Source organism: Haemaphysalis longicornis, unplaced genomic scaffold (assembly GCF_048455015.1).
Source record: "Haemaphysalis longicornis isolate Haplotype H1 unplaced genomic scaffold, Haemaphysalis longicornis Haplotype H1 scaffold_2, whole genome shotgun sequence".
NCBI classification, from domain to species: domain Eukaryota; kingdom Metazoa; phylum Arthropoda; class Arachnida; order Ixodida; family Ixodidae; genus Haemaphysalis; species Haemaphysalis longicornis.
In genome coordinates this window covers 180174231-180201569 of record NW_027526295.1, presented here as the reverse complement: position 1 = coordinate 180201569, position 27339 = coordinate 180174231, and the positions used below count along the sequence as shown (strand labels likewise).

The 27339-nt window shown below is 47.7% G+C and overlaps 1 protein-coding gene and 1 pseudogene across 1 annotated transcript in view; both read left to right on the top strand.

Moving 5' to 3' along the window:
• Nucleotides 1–1302: 1302 nt before the first annotated feature.
• Nucleotides 1303–2366, top strand: LOC144168430 (uncharacterized; annotated as a pseudogene).
• Nucleotides 2367–8727: 6361 nt separating this feature from the next.
• Nucleotides 8728–27339, top strand: part of Syt4 (Synaptotagmin 4) — a 33541-nt gene continuing 14929 nt past the window's right edge. Inside the window, exons 1-3 of the mRNA XM_077698823.1 lie at nucleotides 8728–9094; nucleotides 18590–18883; nucleotides 20555–20751. Coding sequence (XP_077554949.1) covers nucleotides 9025–9094; nucleotides 18590–18883; nucleotides 20555–20751 — 561 coding nt within the window. The 5' untranslated portion in view covers nucleotides 8728–9024. The remainder of the gene's footprint in view (nucleotides 9095–18589; nucleotides 18884–20554; nucleotides 20752–27339) is intronic.

The window sequence follows — 27339 nt, the reverse complement described above, 5'->3', positions numbered from 1 at the left end:
TCCATTTCGTGTACGATTCAGAAGTGAAAGTGCCTAGCGCCATCTACTGGTTTGCTTTCAACATGAGCAGAGTTCTTTTGAACAACTGCTAAAGAAGGCCCCCGGCTGTCGATCTCCATGACTTCGAGGTATAGTCCTTATAATTTGTACTTAAAAAGACACCGAATACAACAATAAGCCAGGATAAGCGTTCCCGTGTTTTTTAGCACACATAGAGTCATATTAAAAGTGAGTATGCACAAAGGTCACACAATTATCTGGCCAAGTATTGCACCATATATATCACTGAAACCGAAACGAACTTGTTGACATTTGGGGTCGCTGTGTGATCTATCGGCTGAGCTCCCGTATATTGTTTCTAGATTTATTTTTGTTCTGAGATGTTAAAACATGACACCAGAACAACTTCCAGTTAAGTTTTTATAAACTGGTGAAGACGTATCTGAAATATTTGTCATAAAATTTTAACCACTTCGGGTGTAAGCTGCATGATATAGCCTGTGGCGGGGACACCTGTCTTCACGTTTTTGCTATTTTCTACCAAATTTCAGAAAAGCTACGTGGCGTACTAGCAGGATGAGCTTAATGTGCTATACAGGTTGGGAATGCAGGCAGTGAAATTTGAACTAGGGCAATGGGTAGAAGAGAATAGTGTGCTAGGGGAACTTCAAAATGGGTTTCGAAAGGACAGAAGACTAGCTGACAACCTATTTGTAGTAAGCCAATGCATAGAGGTGGCGAAGATGCAAAACAGACCTTTGTGGTTAGCCTTTCTGGACATTACAGCGGCTTATGATTATGTAAACAGGGAGCGGCTGTGGATCCTGGAGGACGAGGGAGTGGGGGCAGAATTTATTAACTTACTCAGGCAGCTATACCGGGAGAACCAAGTGCAAATAGTGTGGGAGGGGATAACATACAATAGGCCTGTACACACCTACAAGGGTTTGAATTTTTGAAACAAGGATGTCCTCTTTCTCCACTGCTGTTCATGATCTACATGGCGGGTTTAAGAAAGGAAGTTAGAGTGCAGTAAGCTGAGATTCGAATTATCATACATTAAAAACGTACAGGTGGTGGAACAGCGAATTCCAGGATTAATGTAAGCAGACGACATATTAGGGGCATTTTTTTTACCTGAACTGGTGCACATTAGTGCAGTGTCGTGCAGACCAGTGCAGAGTGCTACTGAGGATATCAATTAGTAAAAAAAAATGTACATATGCTTCACTGCTTGCACGAGTGCAGCCAGTTCAGGTAAAAAAAATGTCTCAATTGTTGATGGCGGATGACCGGATAGGTATGCATGGCCTGATGAATATATGCGGGAAGGAAGCGACGCACCTTGGGCTATCTTTTAGCTAAGAAAAATCAGGGATCATGGTTTTCAACGACGACACGGAGCACAAATCCGTAGTAGTTCAACAAGTAGAAGTACCACGTGTAAAGGACTATAAATATTTAGGAGTGTGGCTTAACGACGGCGCAGATTACACGCATGTGCATGAGGCTCACCTCAAAACAAAAGGAAGACGGAACGCGGCTGTAATGAAATATAGAGCACTGCGGGGCTACAAAAAATACGAGGTGGTAAGGGGAGTCTGGAAGGGGGTCATGGTACCAGGAATGACTTTCGGAAATTCGGTTCGGTACATTAAACCAGAGACCCAAGCGGGCCTGGAGGTAAATCAGAGGGCGGTAGGTAGGCTTGCCCTAGGGGCCCATAGCAAAACTACGAATGAAGCGGTACAAGGGGATATGGGCTGGTCGTCCTTTGAGGCAAGGGAGGCGCAGAGCAACATAAAATTTGAGGAGAGACTGCGTGACATGGAAGAGGAAAAATGGGCAGCGAGAGTGTTTAGGTACTTGTATATGAGGAGCATGGACACGCGGTGGAGACGGAGGACCAGGCAGCTGACCAAGCGGTACGGAAATTCGGTAGGGGAAAGTGGGGTATACACAAAAGTTAAAAAACAGGTAAAAGCAGCAGAGACGACGAATTGAGTGCAGAGAATGGAAGGGAAAAAACCCCAGAGACCTATGGAACAGAGAAACTAGGAATCAGGAAGGAAGGTTTCTATGACAATGCACGAGACAGTGCATTGCTTTTTGAAGCATGGGCATACACGGCCAACTACAGGCAACATGACGAAACTTGTGTATGCTGCGGCAGGGATCGGGAACCCGTAGGGCATATTGTCCTAGACTGCGCAGAGATGCGACCACGACAGGGCGAAGGGGAAGCGACGTTGACGGAGGCTTTGTGATTTGGTGTGAGGGGGAGCCTCAACTTCGGGGCCATAGAGGTGACGAAGAGGCGGCTGGAGTGGTGGTGGAAGAAAAGTAGGGAAGAGAGTGGGGCGTAGGATGAGCAATATGGGGGAGGGGGGGGGAAGCGATGGGAGTTTAAAACCGGGAAGTTTAAAACCCTTCCCTAACCCATTAAGTTAGGGAAGGATTGGGCAAACAAGTAGAATAACATAGGCAAGTCGGTTGGTGACAACCGACGTCCCGATACAAAGGGAGGCCCTCTAATCATCATTATCAACAACATACACCCGGTTTCCCTTTATGGCCGACACGACGCCCTCAAATGGCGCCGCAGTGCCTGCAGGAGGACAATCTGGCACAGCAACCAGGGCTTACGGAGGAGGTGCAGCTGCTTGGGGAACAGGAGGCTGCTCAGTTGGGCACCCTGCGGCGAGACACTGGAACCTTGAGACAGCCGCATTGTTCAGGGTGCGTGAGCAAAGTGTGCCTACACAAAAGTACCGCTTGAGTGACCTGAGCGGGCCGATTTCTGGCTTGAAAACCCGACATAACCACGACTGAAGTAATACAGCCAAAGTAGCAAAAAGTCACAGCTCCTTTGGCAGTCCGTTCATTCCAAGGTGGCTAGAGAAACAAACGTGTCTCCCACCGCCCCTTTCTTGTTGCTTAACGATAGGCCCGGGTAGCTCCCTGGCTTGATACTGATACTGATAATGAGGATACTGATAACTTGATATCGATAATGAGGATGCACGCACCTCACCAGGAAACACCAGATTTGCTGTGCAGCCAAGGAGTAGCCCTAATTACAGCGGTACGCAGATATTCAAAATTTCAAACGCAAATGGAACTCGTTCAATCCGAAAAATGCAGCCCCAAATATTAGGTCACGTCCAAACATTCCAAACACGGCATTCTGCGAAAGTATGGAATTGTATGTGCAGTATACAATCGAGTATCAGCGGAAACACCATTATCGACTAAACCATGATGGCACCTTTAGGCTAGCGAAGCGCCGCCGGAGCGTGCGCGCGGAAAGTGCTCCGAATCGATTGTCGACCCCAACAATATATGGAGTGCTGCAAATGTAGCATGCATTACCCCTGCAAATGTGTCAAAGTCGCCGGCGACGCCTCCGATGACTTCCCAGGCGAAAAAAACAATGGGAGGACCATTTGGACCTGCCTAAAACACAATTGGTTCAAATGGAACCATTTTAAAATGAACATGGTTCCATTTGGCCCAATCGTGTTTTCGGCAAGTCCAATTGGGCCTCCAATTGTTTTTTTCGCCTGGGTTGATGAGAACTGGCTTGAGCGCGTTCTGCAAAGCGCGTACCAACTAGCTGACGCTGCCTCGACGAGTAGCAACGGAGTGGAGCGATATCTCAACGCCGGCAACGACATAAAAAATGCCAGAAGATTGACAGCGTGACGGCCGAGGTAGGTGAATTACGAACCGACAACGCATCTCTCCGGCAACAATCGTAGCGAGCGACCGAGCTGCCCCGGAAGCTTCCAGAGCACTCCGCCACCGACCTTGCCTCGCTGCAATTAACTCAGTGCATATTTAACATTTCCTCTAATTCGGAGCTCCTACGCAATGCGGTGACTGTGAGCGTGAATCGTACGGACTCGCAGGGTTTCGCCTCATGAAGGACGGGACGACCGATAACAGGGGAGGCGCGCGCACCTCCACTGACGGCCAAGCCCTCGCAGTTTTCTTGATCTCTATACTACCATCCTCTGCTGCGCACCTGCTCCCCTACACTCTTAGGCAAAAAGGACTAAAACAGGGACTAAAATACAGATGTTATAGTCTTCGCGGGCAACAGTTCATCTTCAATGGGAGTATCTGTAGCAGAGTGTGTGCCGTGTGCACAAATGCGGACTAACTGTTCGTCCCCACCGATCTATAAGGAGTAACGGGAAGACGAAACGCATGCATTTAGTCTCTTGGCTGCGTCGTTAATCCCTTAATGGCGTCGTCGTTGCCAATTCGCTTATATGTCTGTGGACAGTTTCAGATTTCCAAAACACAAGTCATTGCAGTCAGTGGCTCCTTTACATGTTGCCACTAGAAAAAATCTCGATATTAATTATAAGAAAAGCGCCTAGGGTTAGAGCGGCGGGTAATGGCAAGGAGCGGCGATGCGTTATCGACAGACGCTTCTCAGCGAGGTTATGTTGATACGCTGTGTTGCATGCGATTCAGGCGAGGTAATAACGGCTAATGAAGGATTTCAAGCCCGTCAACAATAACACAGATATTAGTGACAATAGCAAATGTTGATCCACAAGCGTAATGAATATGTATATTTCACAGACGAGTAAAAAACGCATTAGTTGCTGATGACAACTGCAAAATAAAATTGTTCGCTACAGGTAAGCGCCTTGAAGTTATCTTTTACCCTCGGTACATAATTGCCTTGTGCACCAAAGCTATGACAATGCTGCAACTGCGGTGAAACCCAGTTGCATCTCCCAGTTCCAATCGTCTAGCGACGCTAACTTGAAGAACTACACGGTGACGTCAATGCAGGAGTGTGAGAGAGAGAGAGAGAGAGAGAGAGAGAGAGAGAGAGAGAGAGAGAGAGAGAGAGAGAGAGAGAGAGAGAGAGAGAGAGAGAGAGAGAGAGAGAGAGAGAGAGAGAAGCTCTTTATTAGAAAACAGAGTGTTTAGCCGGCGTACAAAATCGCCTTCATGCTGCTCTGTTAGGGGAGGGGGGAAAGGAAGAAAGAAGAATGCAGAAGTGTGATGAGCTGGGCTAGTTGGTACGAATTCGTGGTGATCATAGAGAGCAAAACCGGGCGAAACACACACAGGCTTTTCACAGAGTGTAAGGGCTCTGACAAGGGAGGACACAGGCAAGCACCGTCTGTGTCTCTCCCCGCCCCCTCTTTGCGTGTTTTTTGTCTGACGTTGTGCTGCGATCCCCGCGCATCAATATGGCACACTAGCATGCACCTGCTTTGTGCAGCTTTGAACCTAAGTTCAAAGTTGTGCAGCTTTGAACCTAAGGGATCAGCGTGGCTAGGTCCCCACAGTGTGGACAATTGGGCGAGAGAATAGCGAGCGGTAAATTCAGTGCAGTAGTGCTCGGCAGGCCAAGCTCGCCTGCGGGAATCGCCATAAGTGCTCCTAGCTGATGGTTGGTTAGCTTAGGATGGGCAAGATGGTAATGACGGTGAGCGAGGCGGTAATTCGCAGTTATATCATGGTACGTGATTAACTGGTCCGGCTCACTTACCCACCAAGCCAACAGACACTTAGCCTCCTTTACAAAACAAAACAAAAAACCCAAAACATGAGCCACTTATAGCAAACCCACAGGGAATGGGAAATTTGTCATTTCAGCTTGTGGCTTTATAAGGGCAGACAAATTCCATTTCGATAAACAGCGTGCAAATGTGCATTTCCGTGTTATTTCTTGTTTTGCCTTTCGTAACTACAGCGAATTCGCCTGAAAATAATGGGAGCTAAGTTTAGCAGCACACTAGTGGTATTTGAACGCTGCCTCCTTTGAGTATATGAACGCAGCCTTTGACCAGGAGCAGCACATTCAAATGTTAGACACGTGCAAGTGCAAATATTCATTTTTATTTTTCCTGCTTTTTTAATCATAGAACAGCGCACAATCGAAAATTCTCTTTGATTAAACTTTCAGCTCGTTGAAATATTGGAGTATTTGGCCCTGACGAGAGAGAGAGAGAGAGAGAGAGAGAGAGAGAGAGAGAGAGAGAGAGAGAGAGAGAGAGAGAGAGAGAGAGAGAGAGAGAGAGAGAGAGAGAGAGAGAGAGAGAGAGAGAGAGAGAGAGAGAGAGATAAACATCTTTAATTTGGAGCTTAATTGTGCAGGATGATGAGAGTACCACCGATGGGGGGCGTCCGCTAGTCCGGGATGCCCTGGTCCTTGCTGGGTGCTCGTGCCCTCTCTATCAGCATGCGCTGGGTAGAGAGGTCCGAGCTGGACAGCCGGTCCACCCACTGTTCGTACGTGGGACGGGGATTGGGTGTGAGGGATGGGGATTGTTGGCACTCCCAGACCAGATGGTACAGGGTGCTTGGCTGGGGGCAGAAGTGGCAGGTACTATAATACTGGGTGGGGTAGATATGGTGGGGGAGGGTACAGTGCGGGTAGGAGTTGGCCTGTAGCCGGCGGAGTGTGGTCGCTTCGGCTCTGACGAGTAGTGAAGGTTAGGCTGCGTTCAGTGAAATACCGTCTCTACCCATAGAACTTCAAAACAGAAACCACCTGGCGAGGGCGGGAACATTGGCACACACATCAGGCTGACCCGCAGGATTGGTTTGTGGGCGCCCGATATGCAAACCACGTGAGTTGCTGCTGCTGTTAAAGCAGAAAGGGCTGTAGATTTTCGTGAGAAAGAAACGCACGCTGAGCACGATGGTAAAGCAAGCCAACAGAAGCGTTCGGTATAACCATCATAGTGGCCTGACTGGCATCGCCACAGTCGCTGGTAGTGTGCTCAGGCAGTGCCGCAATCCCCACCCCCCTCTCTTTTTCCCGGCTCGGCAGCCTCCACCATAGCTGTGTTATCAAGCCCACACACACGCTGCCAGTGTCGTCACCCTGCCTGCCTGCCTTCCTGCCTGCCTGCCTGCCTGCCTGCCTGCCTGCGTGTACTCCCCCACATAAGGACTGTATGCGCGGCGAAGCCAGCTTTAGGATAGGGAAATTTCGAAGGCCAACGGTCAGTTCGAACATAGGCTTCAGTGGAGCCCGTTATACCCGAAACTAACTCTGCCTCGCTCACTGTGTCACGCGCTTTGTTGTTTACTTTCCCGATAGCTTTCATGGTCACGTACCGCCGGTTGGGCTCGGTCTGTCGCCTGCTCGCCCGCTCGGAACCCAAGCCTACTCGCCCGTACTGCAGCCAGACTAAGGATTCTAGCCACCTTAGCCAGACCGCCGGGCCCTCATGTCCTCCCACTCTGTCCCGCTCACTGGATGGCTTGCTTGCTGGCTCAGAAGGCTGTGTGATTGTAGAATAATTATTTAATCATATATCTGCTATCACGATTCAATAGAGTCACTTGCGCTTTGTTTTTTCTTGTCTTGTTGGTTGGTTGAGGGAGGCCGAAAATTTAGGTGAGCTTTGTTTTCATTCGGTAAGGCTATGACGCGGGGCCGTAATGGGTGATGCGATGCACTAAATTTCTAATCGCTAAAGTCATTAAACGTCAAAGCGACAGCTACGCGTTTCATTGCATGCACTCAGCACCACTCCATTAAAAGGCCGGTGGGATCTTTTGTATGCGAAGTTGCGTTACCTAAGAAAAAGGGTGCGGTCTCAGCATGGTAGTCAAGATGAAAAGGAAGCGAATTATTGTCGCAGTAAATAGGCTTGAGGTAGGTCCTGCAGTTCTGAAAGCGCAGTAGCATTTTTTGTTCACAGCTTAAAAATAAGCGCCGACGAGCGTTTAACGCAATGCGGTTCGTGTGCGGGTTCACTGGGACAGCTTCTGGCGTGACCTTTGCGCCAGCAAGTCGGTGTGCATCCAAAGGGAACTACATGTAACAAAGCCGTCTTTGACAATTTACACGCACACCCCGTTCAACACGGTTGCAGATCTGCATACAGATGCGAGGTCCGGAACACCGCAAGTATCTTCTCTCCTGCTCGCACCCCCCCCCCCCCCCTCCCACACACACACACACACACAAAAGTGCAGTAAAGGAATACTAAAATTGACTACTTTCGGCATTAACCTATCAATTAATGTAAATGTTACGCCTCGGTGGCAACTTATTTCTGGCATTCTTGCAAGTACTCACTTGACTTTGACATTCGTTCACGCTCACTGTTTTAACGCAATTGTTTGTCACCCGGAGCGTTGCTTTTATACTATTTCAGCAAACTTTTCACGTGAGTTTTGGCGCATCTCCTGCGGCTGCTTCCTTTGTCTCCTTAGAACAGCCTGGCAGGCAGAATGCGCGCTGTGGATAAAAGGCGGACTACCACGACGCATTTCTATGTCAGGCGTTGCTTCGCGTTCTGGTGACTTCTTGTGGGTGTGGCCATTGGTCAGTAAGGTAAAGCTCCACAAAACTTGTGTTTTAGCTTGAAACTTAAAGTCGCACCGCAATGTTGCAGCGTCGGCTTATGGCTTGCGAGACACATGCGGTCACGTGGCGTTGTCAATCTAACTGCAGTGCTTTTCTTGAAAACTAGTTGCCTGCATGGTGACATGAGTGCATCGTGTATCCCAAACAGAAACGTTTACTGCTCGGCGATGCTTTCATATTGCCGCCAAATCCTGGACACAACGGTGGAAGCGGCGACGGAGGCACGCCCGCCTGGCAACGCTGTTCAACCACGGTCCAGGCCCCCCTCTACCCGCGAACCAATGGCTCCGTCCCGCCGCGGGGACGTCAGGTCCCCATGGCGACGTCTAGCGTTGCTGTTGCCCCCGCCATGTTATCGATCGCTCGTCCTTCGGGAAGCGCTCTCGCAACGAGGCTCCCAACAATTGGCACCAGAACTGCGCAGATTTAGTTTTTTGCTTGCCCCGTCCGGCCGGTGACTATCTCTCGTCGGGAAGCCTAAAAATCTGGGCCGCTACAGAAGACAGCGGGCGCCTGGTGGCCACCATGTAAGCGCTCATCGTGGGCCGGCGCGTGTGGTACGAAACTGGTGAACGCTGCTCGCACTCCGAGGAAAAAAGGATCGTCGAGAAGCCGAGGCGCTCCGCCGGGTTGAAGTCATCGCCCAGTAGGCCACGCAAGGCGCGATGAAGCTCCGCGTATCCCAGCACAGCTTCCACCACGACGACAGCCCGCAGATCAAGGCGGTCGACGAATGTGAGTGCCAGCCCCGTTGTCTGCCTCTATTTCTCTCGTGTACGGAAAAAAAAAAAAAGGTTTGGCCGCTTTGGCAACGCTGTGAGTCACGCAGCGCTGCATTCAATATGGAGGCTTCTCTCGTGCTTTGCCTCGAGGCGCCCACGCAGCGTGCTTCGCCTGTGCGGTGAGAGCCGCTCGTCACGACTGCTTAGAAGTGGAAATTTAAACCTCAACAAAACGCCGAGTAATGCGTAGCTCCTTTTCCGAGCGCTGAGTCTCGCCGAATTGTGAGATGTTACGTTCGGCTTGTGATATGAATGAACTAGCAGTGTCGTTGTGTACGAGATACAGGAAGCCATGATTCTTGTTTTGCACGTTTTGTTTGGGGGCTTTACTTTTCGCTTTTTCTTGTCTTCCCGCAGCAAGGTCAGAAGAAAAACCGTTGCTCTCCTTGAAGCTTAATTGTGGCACAGAAATGAAGGTAAAGCTTAGCCTTATAGTGCTCAGCTGCGTTGGGCCATACAAGCTGCCTTCCTATCCTATAGCTAATGCTAGCTACGCATGTAATTGAGCTGGCAAGCCCAATTCTTTGATTTGTCTTCATTCGCAACGTGGACAAAATGAAATGGGTCGGGGGACCTTGGAGTGTCTTTGTTCGTTTAACGCACGCAGCAGTTCAGACGTATCGCATCCAATCGCCCCACGCACAAATTGCAATGCGCCCTACTTTGCCACTGGGATATTTAGAGGCAATTTGGCCATCAGCCAAGCTTTGACTAATTTACTAAACTTTTATTCAGTTAAATTCGTCACCATACTTGCGCCAAGCTGAATAGGCTTACTTAATTCAGCCACCAAAAATAAAGGCGAAGTTGGTCTGAGTTGCGCAAAGGGTAAAGCTCGCAACATGTCAGCACAAATTCTAAAAGCGAGATTTTGTTTCACGGCTTTGGTGCGGGAGGAACTTTACTACGGCGGAAGGATTGCAAGTAGACGGGATCTGAATCGTTAGTATCGACTTTTATAGTAGTGCGACTGCCTGCACACATGGGTCCCCCCCCCCTTTCCCCTTCCCATCCTCACTTCCCCTCAGGGCCTCATGGCCTCTCGTCTTTAATAAAGTGTTTAACTCACTCACTCATGGGTTGATGTAAGCTTTCAAATCTGCGCTCATAGATTGCTACTAGTCATCTTGCATTCTTTTTTTCCGTTCTACCACAGATTAAAGCATATGTTTTGTTTCTCAACTAAACACGCACACGCACGCACACACAAAGACAACTGCTCCGATGTGTTGGGGCAAAGTTCAGGAATTCGTGTCTGTATGTGCTCTTGGGATCTCTTTCCTCCACGTCGGTTCGCAACCTTTCTCAGCCAAATATTAGGAGTTTCGTAACTTGAACTCAGCAGCGTTTATCTCAACACACACACAAAAAAAAAGAACACAGAAAGGTATAACGTAGCTCCGAAAAGCACTACTTTAGAGCGAGGTAGGAGAAGGAATAAATCGTTATTGAACGAGCTTCGGTATTACTGTCAGTGCAAGAGAGAGGTCGCGCTAAATATTTCACTCGGCTCACTCGATTTTTTCACAATACAGGCTGGGCGTATTCCTTTCCCCGCTTGCAGCAAACACCGGCGCCCCTCTCGCGTGCGTCGGATGCCCGATAACCAGATTCGCGCGTGCGGAAAGAAGACGGTAGCAGGGAGAAATAATTCCCGAAGCAAATTACAAACAATAGGCCCTTTGGGAACTAAAAAGGGGCGCAAAGCGGCAAGAGCGGGGCGTGAGGGGTGACTAGGCGTAACCTTGAATCGGAATGAGCCGGCACAGCCAATCGATGAGCGAGGTTTTGCCGTGCAGACGGTGCGTGTACGCTGGCACCGGCTTTCCACTTCCCTCTTTCCCCCCGGCTTCCGAGTCGCTTGCTTCGCAATCTCGGTTTCGCGTTCCGTATTCCCTGTAGGCACGCGCGCGCGCTCAGCCTTGCCAGCGAGGTACCTGGGAATGAACGCCCCGGGAAAGGGAAGTCAAGCAAAAACCTGTTTTCGCGGGAAAAAGAGGAACGAATCGAAAAAAGAAGCACGCGACCTGCGGTCGCGTTACGAGGCATGTTTTTCCGTCCGCCAATGACAATACGGTTTCATAAACAACTGGCTCCGGTATAAAAATGTGACGACAGGCTTTTTCCGGCCGGTGGAGTAACGAAGACACCCTTTCAGCCTTGATTTTTTTTTTCGAGCAAAATAATGTTTTCTGTGTGTTTTCTTAAATTTTAGGGTCCCGTAAGCCCACAAACGAAAAACAGAGCTGGAAGTGCGAATATTAGCAGATTTATTAATGGGGCAGTTAATTAGGACATTTGACAACTAAAAATTTTGTGTTGAGCAGAGACATCACGTTTGCATAATGACCTACAAACAGAAAATGAGCTTCGTAATGCACGTATTTACAGATTCACAAGTTTGGGAATAAAGCTCAGATCACCTTTTTTTTTTTTTTTCAGCCTCAATGTCGTGATTTCGTCTTCACCGGAGTTTCTTCTTCTTTGTAGAGCCCAGGGGCGGTATTCTCGTAACTGTCCCTTTTGAAAACGTCCCTTTTGCGTCCCTTTGATCGTGACGTACTTCCGGTTAAGCAGTGGGCCTTTGATTCAAATACCGTAACTGTTCTTGCAAACGCTTTTTAAAGAACTGAAACCGTATCAGAGTATCTTTTATGTGTTTATTGTTCTACGAGCGAACCAACAATAAGGCGACGAAAAATCATCTGCTCCCAATCGTCTGTTCCGAGTAGCCACGGCTCATAGCTCCGCCGTGCTTGCATGGCGTCACATCCGGATGTTTGCTTTTAGCCAATCAGGGCTCGCTCAAAAGGGACACTTCTGAAAGGGACACAAAAGGGACAAAACACGGGAATACCGCCCCAGCCCCACTAAAATGAAGAAACACTGATATCTATCGCAGCAGGCATCACTAAAGACAATTCCTCAGAAAACTAGGAGTTTTGGTTTTGTTCTCTATGCGCTAGAGGAACTTTTAGGTGATGGCGTCAATTGACACCACCAGGGCCGAAAGGGTTACTACTGTTTTCTTCTCTTACGAGCAAGCGTTAACATTTGCATAGCGAGCTCGCTTAGATTTTTCCAACGCTGGTATTGTTCGCAACCATATGGAAAACAAATTAGCCAAAATGTTCCGTTGGAATCAAATGCTTCGCCTGTGCTTTCGAAAGCACAACACGGCGGCTGGCATCGCGGTTTTGTAAACGTCGTCGTAAATAAAAAAAGACGCGCTTAGAACTTTTAATGAAACGTAGTTGTTATAGCAGAGTGAAATCGTAGTACCATGCCTATACGTGGAAGCGTATTTTAATGGAAACTGAAAACCGAGGCACCAGCGTTCTCCGGTAGGCCCAGAAGAATCCCACGCTGTTTCCGACCGCGAATATAAGGGGAGCGTAAAAGATGCACCAAAGAGGTATACTCTGACACGCATGAAAATTGATTGAGGCGCTGTTTTTGGAAGCAGCAGAATATTCCCATGACGTTTGAAAAAAGAAAAAAATCAACGCTGAATTTCCAGAGTGGCTGCAACGGTTGAGCTGATATCGCGTTTGGGGGGAATACGATAGTCGGCCCTTTATAACATAAAACACGTCAGTCTGTTCAATTTCATTATAAAACACCCTCGCTCGCCATTCAGGTTCCTAATGTAGCCACATTTCTTTTTCTTTTTCGACTTGGAATTTCTTAAAATTTTCGATTTCCATTCATAAACAACTTAATCAAATTTGCATCATGGAAGGTAACATTTCTCGAAATTTTACATTTATTTATTTATTTATTTATTTATTTATTTATTTATTTATTTATTTATTTATTTATTTATTTATTTATTTATTTATTTATTTATTTATTTATTTATTTATTTATTTATTTATTTATTTATTTGAATACATGAAAGGCCTGGACAACAGGCATTACAGGCGGGGTGAGCTCAAAGAAAAATCACTGGTAAAAACCACGCGAAATGAACAAAGAACTTGACAAACAATCGGCAAGTCTCTGGTGCGAGTTAGTTGGTTCATGTTCACGAAAAAAGACGAACAGCGCGAACGAAACAGGACCGAGGAATAGAAACACGTAGAACACCAATGGGCGCTGGGTACCAACTGTTTATTTTTCGAGCGTACAAGCAAATTTACACACAAATACACACAAAAAACAGAACAAGTTTCAAGATAAGAAGATATGGATGGCAAAAAAGAAAAACATGATCAACAAGTTTCTGATTACAAGGACCCGTCTAAGAAATGAATCTCGTTATCAAACATTTTATCAAACAGATATTTACGAGGTACCGATATTTACGAGGTACCACTGAACTGCGGTCATGTCTATATCGCACAGACGGGCAGATGCTTTAATGAGCGGGTAAGAGAACACCGACTTGTAGTAAGCAGCAATTCAGGTGGTCACATGACCGACCATTGTAAAAGGTGCGGCTGTCATCCACTGCTGGAAGAAACAAGGTTTCTTAAGCGAGCTTCAGATAAAAGCGGGAGGGAGATAATACAAGCCTATTACATCGAGAAAGCGAATGACAAATGCATAAGCACACCATCCTTGTCACTGGAGATCCAATTCTAAGACGGGTTCTCTTATTTAAAAACTTGTTGACCATGTTTTTGTTTTTTGCCATCCATATCTTTTTATCCTAGAAACTTGTTCTGTTTTTTTGTGTAAATTTGCTTGTGCGCTCGAAAAATAAACAGTTGGTATTCAGCGCCCGTTTGTGTTCTGCGTGTTTCTATTCCTCGAGTCTTGTTTCGTTCGCGCTGTTCGTTTTTTTTCAAGGACAAACAATTAATTTGAAAAAGTGCGGAGGAGGGCGAGTCACAAGGGGGAAAAATAAAAAAAAGAGGAAGGAATGACAAGCAGTTTAAGACACACACAAAAAATTTACTGGTAAAAAAATCTCGCGAGCTATGAACAATGAATTTGACAAACAATTGATTTAAAACATTCATACACGTCTGGACAGGGAAGCATATACGCGCTACACGCAGAACTTTGCGTCATGGGACGAAAGCTGGTTACGAAATCCCTCTTGCGCTCCATCCCAGCCTCCCTGCTGGGATGAAACGGGCAACTTGATCTCACTTCCATCACCAAAGTATCCCGCTCGCATGTCCATCGCGTCTGCGTTGAAATAAAAGACAACTCATTCAGAGCCAGTCTTGTTGCCGTGAGCAGCGGCAAAACGTCAGTTCAGTTTTCTTTTGCGACAGTAGGAGAAAACATTGAACACATTCTCTGTGTTCTTGTTTCTAACAATCCAGTTTTTGAAATCATACAAAAACGAGAATCGATGTATGTAACAGCTAGGTGTTTCTGTTTGCGCGTTGGGCACGCAAAACAGCGCCGAGATTGCCATCATTGACGTCACAGATAGAAAAGAGGCTGACGGGCTGTTTGTGGGAATTCTCCGCAGCCGCGCTCACGTGCACTCAAGCACGCACACACACGCACACGCGTATTTAGGTTACTAAATACAACGCTGCCTCGCTGAAGAAGTTCCGCTTTGACGTCTTAGTCATAACACAGTTAACTGGCAGCCCTCTGGCATTAGCGAGGAGGTCCGCTGTACAATCTTGTCAGCAGCTATGCTTTCGGGACTCAGGGTATATAGCCACGTCCAGGATAGGGAAAAATAGGTGAAGTGAAAAAAAAAATAGGATCAATATGTCAAGGAAGATGATGCTCTTCGGAAGGCACGATTCATTTACTCTCGCCTGTACATTCGCGGAGGCAAAGACGGTGGCGAGCTGTGGTACACGCAGCGATTTGATTTGGCGGAAGTGATGACCTTTCGTGCGCCGCCGCCTTCTCGGGAACTTTGCATGTTAGCGCAGTCTTTCTAGTGAGTACGCCATGTTACTGTGAGGGAGGATCGAGGCGCTATTCATGTCTGTAAAGAGAACAAAAACAAAATAAAACTCTGTTGACACGAAAGCCTGCGTATAAGGTTGGGACAGACAATAAAATAACCCGCATTTAGAAATAAGCAAAGCACCGGAATAATTTTTATTGCAGAAATTGCGCTAGTTGCAAATGAATTTAATAATACAAATTAACTCGCTTTCATGATTGATTGCTCGCGCGTTTGTATACCAACCAACGTGACACGTTGTAAAAGACAGAACGGAACAGAACAAAGCAAACAATAATTACAGCTGACAGCTGACAAAAAAAAAAAAAAGAACGCGCTGATAATTACAAAGCGAGCAAAAATCTGGCTGAAAATACGGAAGACTGGAGCGAAGCGATCGTATATGAGTAGAAAAAACTTTGGAGCAAATTTAGACACCAAACATATCACCTTATCGATGCCCTCTAATTTAGGTTGAGTTTTGTTTTGTTGCATAAGTTCTTTTTTTACCTTAAGTTACATCAACGTCCCTTTGAAGTCTTAATTGCTGGACCTTGGAAGTACGACACTTTCAATGAAAAAAGAGGCAAAAAATTATTACAACTTATGAAAACCAACACGGACATGCAATAACAAATACAATAAATTTGCAAGTCCAGCTAACGAGTTGGCAAGTCCAGTAAAACAGTTGGCATACAGGAATTGGCGAGGCTGAGAGCTGGGGTGCTTACCCCAGCACCAGCTCTCGGTCTTGTCAACTCATGTTTAATGCAACTGTGTATAGACTTGCCAGCTCCGCCTTCAGCAGCTCACCGCCTGAGGTCGTTTCCACGAACGCCGGTTGTCCCGCAAGCGCTTGGGCGCGTGCACTTTCTTAGGCCCGCAGTTTGGCCTCCATTCCATATGGTGCATTCTCCGTTCCATGGAATGAACATCACGCGTGCCAGGCCCTACTTCCTCACCGCTTCTCATCTCCAACCAGAGCTCCTTTCAACCAGCGTTGTTTGCAGCGATGTCCCCACGCACCACTCATCCCCTATTTTCTTTCCCACAAGATGACAAGATGCCAGCACACCGGTATGGAAAGCAGCAACCGACCGCAACATTTTCATCATTCACTATGGCAGAACTTATCGCGGCAATGGACATGGCATACTGCTGGTCCTGATGGTGTTGCCTATGGGTCGTTCAAGATTCTTGACACGTTTCCTCTGGTGCGCCAAATATATTCATTCGGATACGGCATACATGTGCCATTTTCCCGGACTGGCTTCACGCAATTGCTATTGCCATTCTTAAATTTGGGCGAACGAAAGCTCACCACTTATTCGCCTCCAATTGTGGCTTCGTGGTCACCATCTGTACCACACACCCATGTCTAATAGTACTCGGTGCCAACGTTGGTGCCGAGGATAGCTTGGGCCACTTGTACGAGATACGTTCCGTTGGCAGCAAGCCCCTCCGTGTTTATTTTGCGATGGGCATAGACGTTTATAAAGCGTAAGATCATATTGGTCATCGAGACACTTAATTTCCTTCACGTGCCTTCACACCTAGTGATTTAACCCCCTCATATCTACAAAATCGCACGTTCTCCATACGAATAAACAGATCCCCCACCGGTACTTTCAAGCTACGCCATGGTGTGTCTCAGGGTTTTGTCCTGGAACCTATGCTATTTAATATGGGCATGATATCTTTAACTTGGCGTCTATTTACACGCCTCTGTTCAGTCATTTATGCGGATGGTATTACGGTCGTGTCTGTTTATCAAGACTATCACCTCCAAGCTTCCAGCCTGCAATAGGCCCTTGACAACATGAATTGGTGCCCATACCTTTGCCTTTTACTGTCTCGTATATACTGCACTTCTCACCGTGTCCGATGCATGGGGCTGTCGGCGCTGATTAATCTTTTCTATCTGCCTTTCCGCTCAAGGCACATCCTTCCATATAAACTTTACTTAACGGGTCTTTGGCTTAGATATAGCAGCCTTTGGTTCTGTGACACCGTGGTTTCGTTCACTCCATAAAGCAGGGCGCATCACAATCCCTTCGCCTGTTCCGCCGCATTTCCCGAATAGCCAATGGGGCGGCGATCAATGTGGCCCGCATGCTTATTCGAGCCATTCTTCAGCTTCGAATAATTGATCAAGGCCGTTTAAACTTTGTCACGAACTCAGACTGGGCACTCCTTGAACTCATTAACCACACGGGTTTACCAGCCATAACTGGCTACTAGCCCTCAGTACAATTATATTTCTCCAACAGAGAGCACAACTGAACACATTTGATAAATTAGTTCGCCAGCACCACCAAGCCCGCCCCGATCTATCGAGCCAACGATCGAGATGGCGCTACTATTCAGCGTACATGGCGAACTAACTAGCCAGTTCCACACCTAACACACTTGTGCGACCACCATAGCAGTTCCATCATGACAATCACCTGCAACCGGCCGGGTATCTGTTATAACAGATACAAGAACATGTTATCTGCATTCGTCACTGAACTTTTGGTGTTCCAATACCGCTTTCCTGGACCAAGCCAGCAGTTTTACACTCATGTCTGTCGACCCCAACTCCTTTGATGCTCTTCTTCACACCGCTGTGCTTTGTGGAAATGCGTCGTACCAACAAATTGCGTGCAGATATTAATAACGGGTAAATTGCCATCCTTCTCGGAGTGTGGGCGCACCGCTGCACAAAACCACACTTCTTTCCCTGATTTCTACGCAGTGCAAAGTCTACACTGATTCATCAGCTGCTACCAGAAAACATCGCCGGTCTCTTACATCCATCACACTTGTTGTATAGAAATCCAAGAAAGACTGAGTCCTGGCCTGTTCGCGTGACATGACCTGCCTACTCCGCTACCTAGTGCCGATGCCGGTACGCACACCGTGCGTGTGAAAAATGAATGCCATCAGAGCTTTAATGTCTTTTCAGACATCAATCGCCGCACCGCTTGCCACAGCCGCCGTATCGAGGATGTGAGACTACTCAACGTTTTAATGTTGTTGGTGCGTGATTGCCATAACGCGCTGTTCGCAACAGATAGATAGGCAAATAATTAATATACAGTTCAGAAAATTGGGAAGAGGGAGGGGTTGCAGAAAGTGGGAAAGGGCGGCCTTCGTATTCCGGTAGGCCGCGTGCCACGACTTCTGACCTAGCCCGTTGGATCAGGGCAGCCTGGTCTTTGAGCTGGCCGCTGCTCAGCACGCACTCCCACTGCTCGTAGCTTAGAAGGGTGGGAAGTGCGGGGTCAGTTGGTCACTGCCATACCAAGCGGAGTATTGCTTCTTCATCAGCGCCATGCAGTGTTCCACCAGAGCTGCACCAGAGCTGCACCAGAGCTGCAGTGTTTGCAGTTTAGGAAGGTTGCCAGGACGCGGCAGTATTGTTTGTAAGGCTATAGCTACAAGCACGAACGTGCCGAAACTGCCCGAAAAACATGCGAAAAAGTGCGTTCAACTAGCTCCAATCTTTTTTTTTTTTTTTGTTCTGGTAGCAAGCTTTGGGTTCCGGTTAATGAAGACGTTCTTCGCCCTGTTTCTCCCGTGCTTTCCCGTTGGCAGCGAGTCCCGCCCTGGTGGGTGTCGGCGTGGCCAGCGTGGTGCTGGTGGTAGCGCTCGCAGCGGTGTCGTGCGCCTGCTACCGGCGCCGCGGCGGGCCCAAGGGTCCGCAGGCCTCGCAGCGCCGCCACCCGGACAAGAACCTGCCGCTCAAGAAGTCGTCTGCGGTGCGATCACCGAGCAGCGGGCCAGCGGGACCAATACTCAAGAAGTCACCCAGCCCCACGGGAGGCGGGGCCGGAGTCGGCGGGGGCAGCAAGTCCCCCCTGGGTGGCCACAGGTCGCCCTCCAGCCATGGTGAGTACACACGACCGGAACGAACAGTGCGGGAGTTCGGGGCTGAAGGCTCTACGCGCTCTTTCACTCAGTATATACAGCTGAAGGTGACGAATCATGATGGTCTCACTTGCGATTGTAACCTGTGCAATTGCCAAGCCGATTCTTTCTTTGGAGTAGAAGTTTAAGTATGCCAGCATGAATGCTTTCGTCAGGTCTATCTATGACTTGAAAGGCGAAACCAGGGCTGATGGCAGTAGCACCCATCACTCCCACATCAATGACTTTTAGGATGCACCAGGTCTACGTACTTATTGTTTTTTTGTTTAAATAAGATGGTTATTTGATCACGGGAAATGGGCGGGTTCGAGTCTTTGATTCGAACTCCCTCGAGAATTGAAACTAGATGCCTTGTTTGCATGTAGTTACAGTCGCGTCTGCAGGACCCAGGCGGGGCGCGGGGGTGTGTATAGCGATTAGAAACTTTCGAGAGAGGGGGGGGGGGGGGGCGTTGCGTCATGATGATTGTTTTGTAATTCTAGTTTGCCGAAAGCTTTTCCCAAGAGCGGTTTTTGTTTTCAGAATTCTTCCGCCCATTATTTCTACCGCATCCCTCACCTTCACGTGCCGTTTCCTGGAAGCCCTTCTGTTACATGTGTCGTTCGCCTTCCGTATTACATGTCTTCTCCAACTGCACCTTTCTTTCTTGACTTGAGACAAAATATCCTCCATCAAATTTTCCTGTTTAATTTATTTCATAATGTGCAACACAAGTAGCACAAGGACCAGTAACACAAGAAAATTAGGGGGCGAATGAAAGGTCTGGTGAACGCGGATAGGATATATAGGTGCAAGTGCGTTTGTCGGCCTTCAGAGGATATCTACTTGGTTTGGTTGGGGTGCCGGTAATGTCATACATTTCGATAGTGTTTTCTTTTTCTTTATAACTACCCGCGTCGATGACTCCAACGAAAGCAGAGCGCTTCTCTGTTGCCCCTGATAAAATGTGCCGATGTATCGTCAGGTGTGTTCTACCAGTTAGGCAAGTAAAAGGTATGCATAAACTTGCTGAGGGCATCAAGACATACAAATGATGACGCCATGTCAGCTATAAAGTACAAAGCGATAATTGAAAGGCGAAGTTTATTTCAAGAACAAAAATGACAACCAGCCATTGAATATGATGTCTAAAAAACAGCAGTCTACAAAATTATGTGCACCCTTAAGAGGTATTTTAACTGGCTATAACTAACAACTTTACTCCCTAAAAAAACACACGAAAAACACCATTTCAAAGGGTGTGATATACGACTAAACACCCCGCAAAAGGGTGTTTTCTCGTGTTTTTTTTTTTTAGGGAGTAAGGGTGTTAGTTATAGCCAGTGAAAATTCCCGGAGAGAAATAATTTTACAGTGTTTAAACGCGTGCGCGTGCAGATTGGAGTTACTGGGTTGTTATCAACGATCAAATCGCCACCTTATCGCTTATTTTTACTATTGCACGTAATTGAACCTCATCACTACCACAGCCTTTGGTAGGTTAGATGTGCAACATGACTTTATTCAAGACTGCCTTTATTACTGCCATCTTGATGATGCATGCAAGCGCCATCCGTTGTACAAGATACTGCGCATCTTCTCCCTGTGCTATTCGTGCCTTTGACTTGTGTCGGGCAACTGCGCGTGTGGCAGGTGGCCTGACGCCCCCCACGGAAGCCGCGAGGTCGATATGCGAGTCGGCGGGCAAAGAGGTCCGCGCTGTGGTGCCCACCGCCGCGGCGTCTACGACCGCGGTGGTGGCGTCGACGACCAAGGCCCACCTAGACGGAGACAAGAAGGACTTGAGCCCACCGGCAACCGAAGACGTCGCCGACACCAAGGAGAAAGAGGTACGACCTCACGCCTTATAGCCTTCAAATCCCCGCTCTGCATAATTTGGTAATTTTTTTAGCTCCTGGTGAGACACGGATTCATATGCTGCGTAGTTACGTGATTAGGTGATATTCTGAACGCTGATATTGATGAGAACGTGGAATATTCTTAGTCACCCAATCGTTCACCTATTAGCTGTCCACTCATATACATAGCAATGTCGCGGGCTCGATATCTTGATTCACTGCTGCCCTCATAATGCATGCAGCGTGGGCAGACCGCTGGATCTCTTTTTTTTATATGTGAGTAGCACACACATTCGCTGATCATGGTAATACACCTTTTAACATGAGAGTGTTTTATTCCGGGTTACACAAAGATTTCGCTGACGTCATATCCGTCACGGAAACGACGCCAGTACAATGAGCAAGTGGCCTGTAAAGGGTGCACCCCTGCACACAGAATCTTCTTGCAAGGAAGCAACCTTTAGTACTAAATAGTACGTTATATTTAAAGCTGTTCGTTTCCGTGTTTTATATTTTAACACGAAAGTTTTACACCGGGATACATTGAGATATTACTGACGTCATATCCGTCACGGAAATGACGCCAGTACACCTTTGCCGAAGCGACCCGCCAGCAGGACGTCGCTCGCCAAGCACACCCACAAGACAGTCGCTGACCCGCAAATCATGCTCAGCAGCAGATTTCGCTGCACATTTCACTTTCGTGTTTCACCGATTCCTATGACAGAGGAATCAACCACAGTTTTTTTCATTAAATTTCAAGAACATGTGCTAGCCTGTCCTTCTATCCCCCACTCTGAGTTTTGTGAAAGGAATACACAATGGTATTAAGAAAATGGGGGAAAAGGATGAGCGCGATGCCTAGGCAGCGTTGCGCGATTGGATGGGAATTACATCACAAAGGTGGATTCACTCTGCTTGAGCGAGCACAGATAAAATCGCGGACAACTCTCCCCATCGTCGAAACAGCCGGCACACAGACAAGCTTGCGTTTGCTTTCTTCAAGTTAATATGGCGGTGAGCGCGACCACGGGCGGCGCTGCGAAGCGCGCCTCCGTGACGTCGGCTGAGGGATTCTTGCATTTGTCGTCTGCTTCACTCCGGCTCGCTCTCCCTGCTGTTTCTTTGCGCTTGGTTGACGTCTGATGCTCGTCCGCGCATGATTTTCCGTGTGCGTAACTTTTTATCGTAATAATAGACTTAAAATCGCATACACTAGCCCTGAAAGTGAGTTAAAGTATAGTTTTGGATACCGCTACGGAAGAAGCATTGCCGGCGTTGCCCCATTTTTGACGAAGCCGGTCCTGTGCGGAGCGCGAAGGGTCGGAGCTAGGCGTCAGCTTCTGTATTAAGCAGTCTTTCGAACAAAGGGAACAGCCAGCTGTTAGTAACCGACAACAGCGAAAATACAAGACCAAAGCAAATTCCAGGCCTTCGCGGCTTTCGGCTTTGACAGAAGGCATTACGATTCTCGGTAATCACATGCAAGGTAAAACAGTTTTTGCAACCTTGCCGAACGCTCGAAAGTACGGTATCCCATCACTTTACGTTGTCATGCATGTAAGTATGCCGACATGAAATATGGGCTACAAAAACAGTGGGTTGAGTTTCAAATAAACCACTGTCTATAACCTCGTGCTGGTTTTATACCAGGATTCGAACTAGTATGAAGGTTTATTGAGCAAAACGAGTCACGTCTACGGTAAAGATACAGTAACACTTTGCTCGTTCAGACCTCCAGGGATATTTCGGTACATTTACCCCAGCCATGTCTTCTTAATATTCAGATAAGCGTTATAGAAAAACTGCACTCAAGAGGAGGAGCAGGAGGAGGAGAAAACTTTATTTAACTGTAAAATCGAGCTGATTATTGGGCCGGGTCCTCAGTCCAAGACAAGAGAGTAAGATGAACTTTCTTCGACTCATAGAACGCAATTCCGAGTAGACTAGGATTTGTTTTTTACGCCTGGAAGGGTTGGAAAACATTAAAGAGCAACTTGGGAAAATTCATTGGCTTCGGTTCTTGTAATATATACACGTGTACTATTTATTGCGTCAGTTAGCGAATTTACCAAGCCTTCAACACCGTAATCATGTCATAATTGTTCGGGTTGAGAGTCAGTTCGTTATTATTACGATAGTTACGATAAGAATTCGGAGCACAAAAGCCGCCAGTACTCGGTACAAAGTTGTCTGGAGCGCGATCGCGGTGCATTGCACAAACCTTGTCGTTGTATTTGCACGTGAACAAGCAATGCACGCTGCGGGTGTGCCCCTTCTTGCATGCAGCCATAACGAAAGCCAATTTGTGAAGAAGCGAATGTATGCCATAAAGCCTGAAAAAAATATCAGCACGATCTTTGAGCCTCCCAAACATCCCCAAACCTATTATAAGACGTTTGTGACGGCGCAGAAAAGGTAATTCACTCAATCTGAAAAAACACTCATCTGATATAAGTCAACAACAACAAAAGAAATACAAGACAGCCGCTTTATTTCCTGCTGTGCGATGCGCGTGTAGGAGCCCGCCGCTTGGTATGCGTAGAGTTAGAGTGTTGAGTCTTCATAAGAGCATCTCAAGGATACTGTAGGGAAACCTACGCATTTTGCATACTTATCGAGGAGCTCTTAGCGCTGAACCTTGCGAATAAACTAGAAAGGACGAGTTAGACACGATCTTCTTACCGATGCTCAGAAGAAAGTTATTCTCTCTCTCCCCGTGTGTTGCAAACTTGCGGGCTATACAGCTTGAAATTATTCAGAAGTATCAGAAGCTGGCAAAAATAACTGAATTACCAGAAATACGCTTTTAAATGCACTAAAGCATCAACGCGGGCTTTTTCTAGCACAGGCACTGCTGCCTCTCACAAGCAGGGTGTAGCAGACGACAGCGGCGCGAGTCCCTAAGCCGACGTCATAGCCAGGGGGCGCCACTCAAACATCTCACCGCCAATAGCCGTCGACACCTTGGGCGAGCAGATTCGGCATGCTACTTGCGGTAAAAAAGGCGGACTACTTCCAGTCAGCGGTTCTTATTCCACTCAGCTCATCTTCGCAGAATTCCAGTATGGATGCTCACTAGCTCTCATTCTAGCCACCTTAGCCATAGTGTGTAGTTCGGCCGGAAGTTGGGCGTGGCATGGCCGGCAACGACTTTGTGGCTACGCAAAATTAGTGTTTGTTTAAAAAACTGCTGCCAAAAGTGCCGCTGTTAACAAATTTTACTTTTTATAAAATGCTGTGTTACAGTGCTTAAATTAAGAAATGAATTTGAGGGTTAGAATGAAAAATAAACTGGGAGTCCTGCATATGGCTCACACAGCCAGATACAGCGGGCCGAATTCCCGGATATATTCTAATCAACAGAGGGCAGTCCTGGTCTGGCAACCATGGTAGCCCCCCGAAAAAATGGCGGGAAAATTTGCGGGTACGCCAGCCGAAATGCTACCGATATATTTTTAAATTAATACGTACTCGAAACTAGGTGAGGTTTTCTTTGGCGTCATGTAATATTTAGCTGATAAAAATATTTAGATTGTCTTAAACTGTGTCCTTCCTCTCAATACAGCATCATTATCGTATGCTACGCTACGCGCCTTGGCAGGTGATGCAGATGCAACATAGAGGTGCAAGGGTGATGTTATCGCGTTGTATTTATTTGTTTTGTCCAAGAAGATATAAATAAACCTAGCGGCGAAGCCTATTACCGCAAGTAAGTCTTCAAGTACGCGCGCAAAGCATTATGAAAAATTGCACGAATGCTTTAAATGGTAAATAAATACTGGCTCGTCGAGTCGCTATGCATGTTGCCTCATTGGCCTCATAGCGCTTGTCCAAGACAGCGCATGCTTCCAGAAGTACACGCAATGACGGCGATGAGCGACACGAAAATTGTAACTGAACGGGTACAGAAAACGGATAGTGTGAGCTAGCGTAGCTTATTCAGTGGCTGTAGTGTGGGAGGCGGCGGCAAGTGGTATGAAGCGGTATAATAACAGGCCGCTGGGACCCTCGCTCGCTTTTTGCCGGCCAGAAGCAGCCCACAAGCTAGCGGCAGCGGCGATACAGTGAAATGAGCGACGACGACAGAGGACATTGGCGGCAGTGTATTAATTTTTTTCGCTTGTTGCTGTCACCCAATACACTTTGCTGTTGTACCTTTTGAGTTACGTTTTCCGCGTCGCTTGTCGCCGTCTCTGCATGTAGTCACCCCTTCCTCTTAAGAAACTCGCCGCTAACGCGAGCACACGCGTTAAGTGCTAATCACGCTGTTATTTAGACATATCTGTGATAGCCATTGAATGCCAGAAAGTGGCATCCCGAAAACGGAAAAGCATACCGAAAACAGAACTAACAAGCACTTTAGAGCCGAGAAGCCTAATCCATAGCCTTTTGTACTAGCCACTTGCTGCCAATCCGATTCCCACAGTACCCACAATTCCCATAGCGGCGTTTGATCGCAGCGACACTTTCCCCTCTAGGTGATATTGAGAAACTCGATGGCTACGGAGAAGCCGTGGCGACGTCCTGACAAAGTAATGGCGTTTCTTCAGTGCTCGAAAATGGTTCTATTTAGGGTGAGGAACCGGAGGAAGAACAACAGGCGTGTGAATTCCTAGGGATCGCACGACATTTCGCGAGTCACAATGGGTGGAACACGGCCATTAGGCCACGTACGTCTACAGGGGACTTTTGCGGTGGGGGCAGTAGGCGCCATGTCTCCGCGTGTTGTGAATCCCGATAATTTTGTTGATTCTCTCCTTTCTGGGGTACACAGGAAAAAAAAAACTAATGGCGCCAAGTCTTGGGTGAGAATAAGATCGGTATTGTTCTCATACTCGTCACTAGATGAGTATTCCGAGCTGGGTATAACATAAGACAGACAGACAGACGGACGGATGGACGGACGGACGGACGGACAGATCTGTGGATCGATATATGGATGAATGGACGCACGGACGGAAAAGGAGAGTGAAAGTGAGCGAAAGAAACAGAGGTAATTGCTCGTGAACAAAAGAAGCTGGAACAATTGCTTTCTCCCGAAGATGGAATTACGAAATGTCCCTGAGGGATATGCTTGGTGGAAATGTTGGGGCACGGGGACGGGAGGGTTATATAGCCGAGGAAAGACACTGAAAGACGGGAAGAGGACAGTATGAATAGAACTAATAGGGGCATGGCAGAGACACGTCGGATCTTCGCGCAATGCTGTCTCAAGGGTTGCTTTCGCAAGTAGCCACAATCACGGGACGCATGCGGTGCATTGCTTCGCTGGGAAGCCTTCACAAAAGACTCGGACTGGCGTGCGTCTGTGCGACCCTGCCTTAATTAAGGGAAGCTGCTAGATGAAGAAACTCCGTCTCGCTGCCGAAATTTGCTTTAGGTTTGAACTTACGCTGTTCTAGCTTCAGTCTGAGCACGCTGTTTTCCGCTTCGTGTAAGTATTTAAACAACGCTAATCATTTTTTAAGTGCGAATGCACTTTATAAGCGACCCTGAATTCCGGTGACCGCCGTCCGTCCACATAGCAACAGCTGCGGGTGCGCGCGCTCCTCGTCTTCCTTGGCAACGGGGGCAGATGGGCGCGCGCAATGCTGTCTCAAGGGTTGCTTTCGCAAGTAGCCACAATCACGGGACGCATGCGGTGCATTGCTTCGCTGGGAAGCCTTCACAAAAGACTCGGACTGGCGTGCGTCTGTGCGACCCTGCCTTAATTAAGGGAAGCTGCTAGATGAAGAAACTCCGTCTCGCTGCCGAAATTTGCTTTAGGTTTGAACTTACGCTGTTCTAGCTTCAGTCTGAGCACGCTGTTTTCCGCTTCGTGTAAGTATTTAAACAACGCTAATCATTTTTTAAGTGCGAATGCACTTTATAAGCGACCCTGAATTCCGTTGACCGCCGTCCGTCCACATAGCAACAGCTGCGGGTGCGCGCGCTCCTCGTCTTCCTTGGCAACGGGGGCAGATGGGCGCGCGCTGCCTGGGCGCTGACATGGCACATACCCACGTGGGGGATTGGCCAGGAATCTCCTCGTCTTCCTTGGCAACGGGGGGAGATGGGCGCGCGCTGCCTGACCGCTGACATGGCACATACCCACGTGGGGGATTGGCCAGGAATCGGGCGTGAGAAGGGCTAATGCACCCGCTTAAAGGAGTACTGACACGAAATTTCAAAGCTGAGATCCGCTCTAGCAATCAAGTACAACGACAACACAAATAGGTGTCTGTGCATGGCACATACCCACGTGGGGGATTGGCCAGGAATCGGGCGTGAGAAGGGCTAATGCACCCGCTTAAAGGAGTACTGACACGAAATTTCAAAGCTGAGATCCGCTCTAGCAATCAAGTACAACGACAACACAAATAGGTGTCTGTGAATAAATGCATCTTTCTTTCTTTGTAGTTGTGTGTGTGTGTGTGATCTCTCTTTCGCGAACATTACCAAACCGCGCAAATTCAACTCATGCATTCGCACTTTCACATTCTTCCCCTCGGGGAAATGCGGGGAAATTTTTATCGTTTCGCGCGCATTTCAAAGGAATCCTGCAATTATGGGTTTGCTCGTTCACAAAAAAATTTA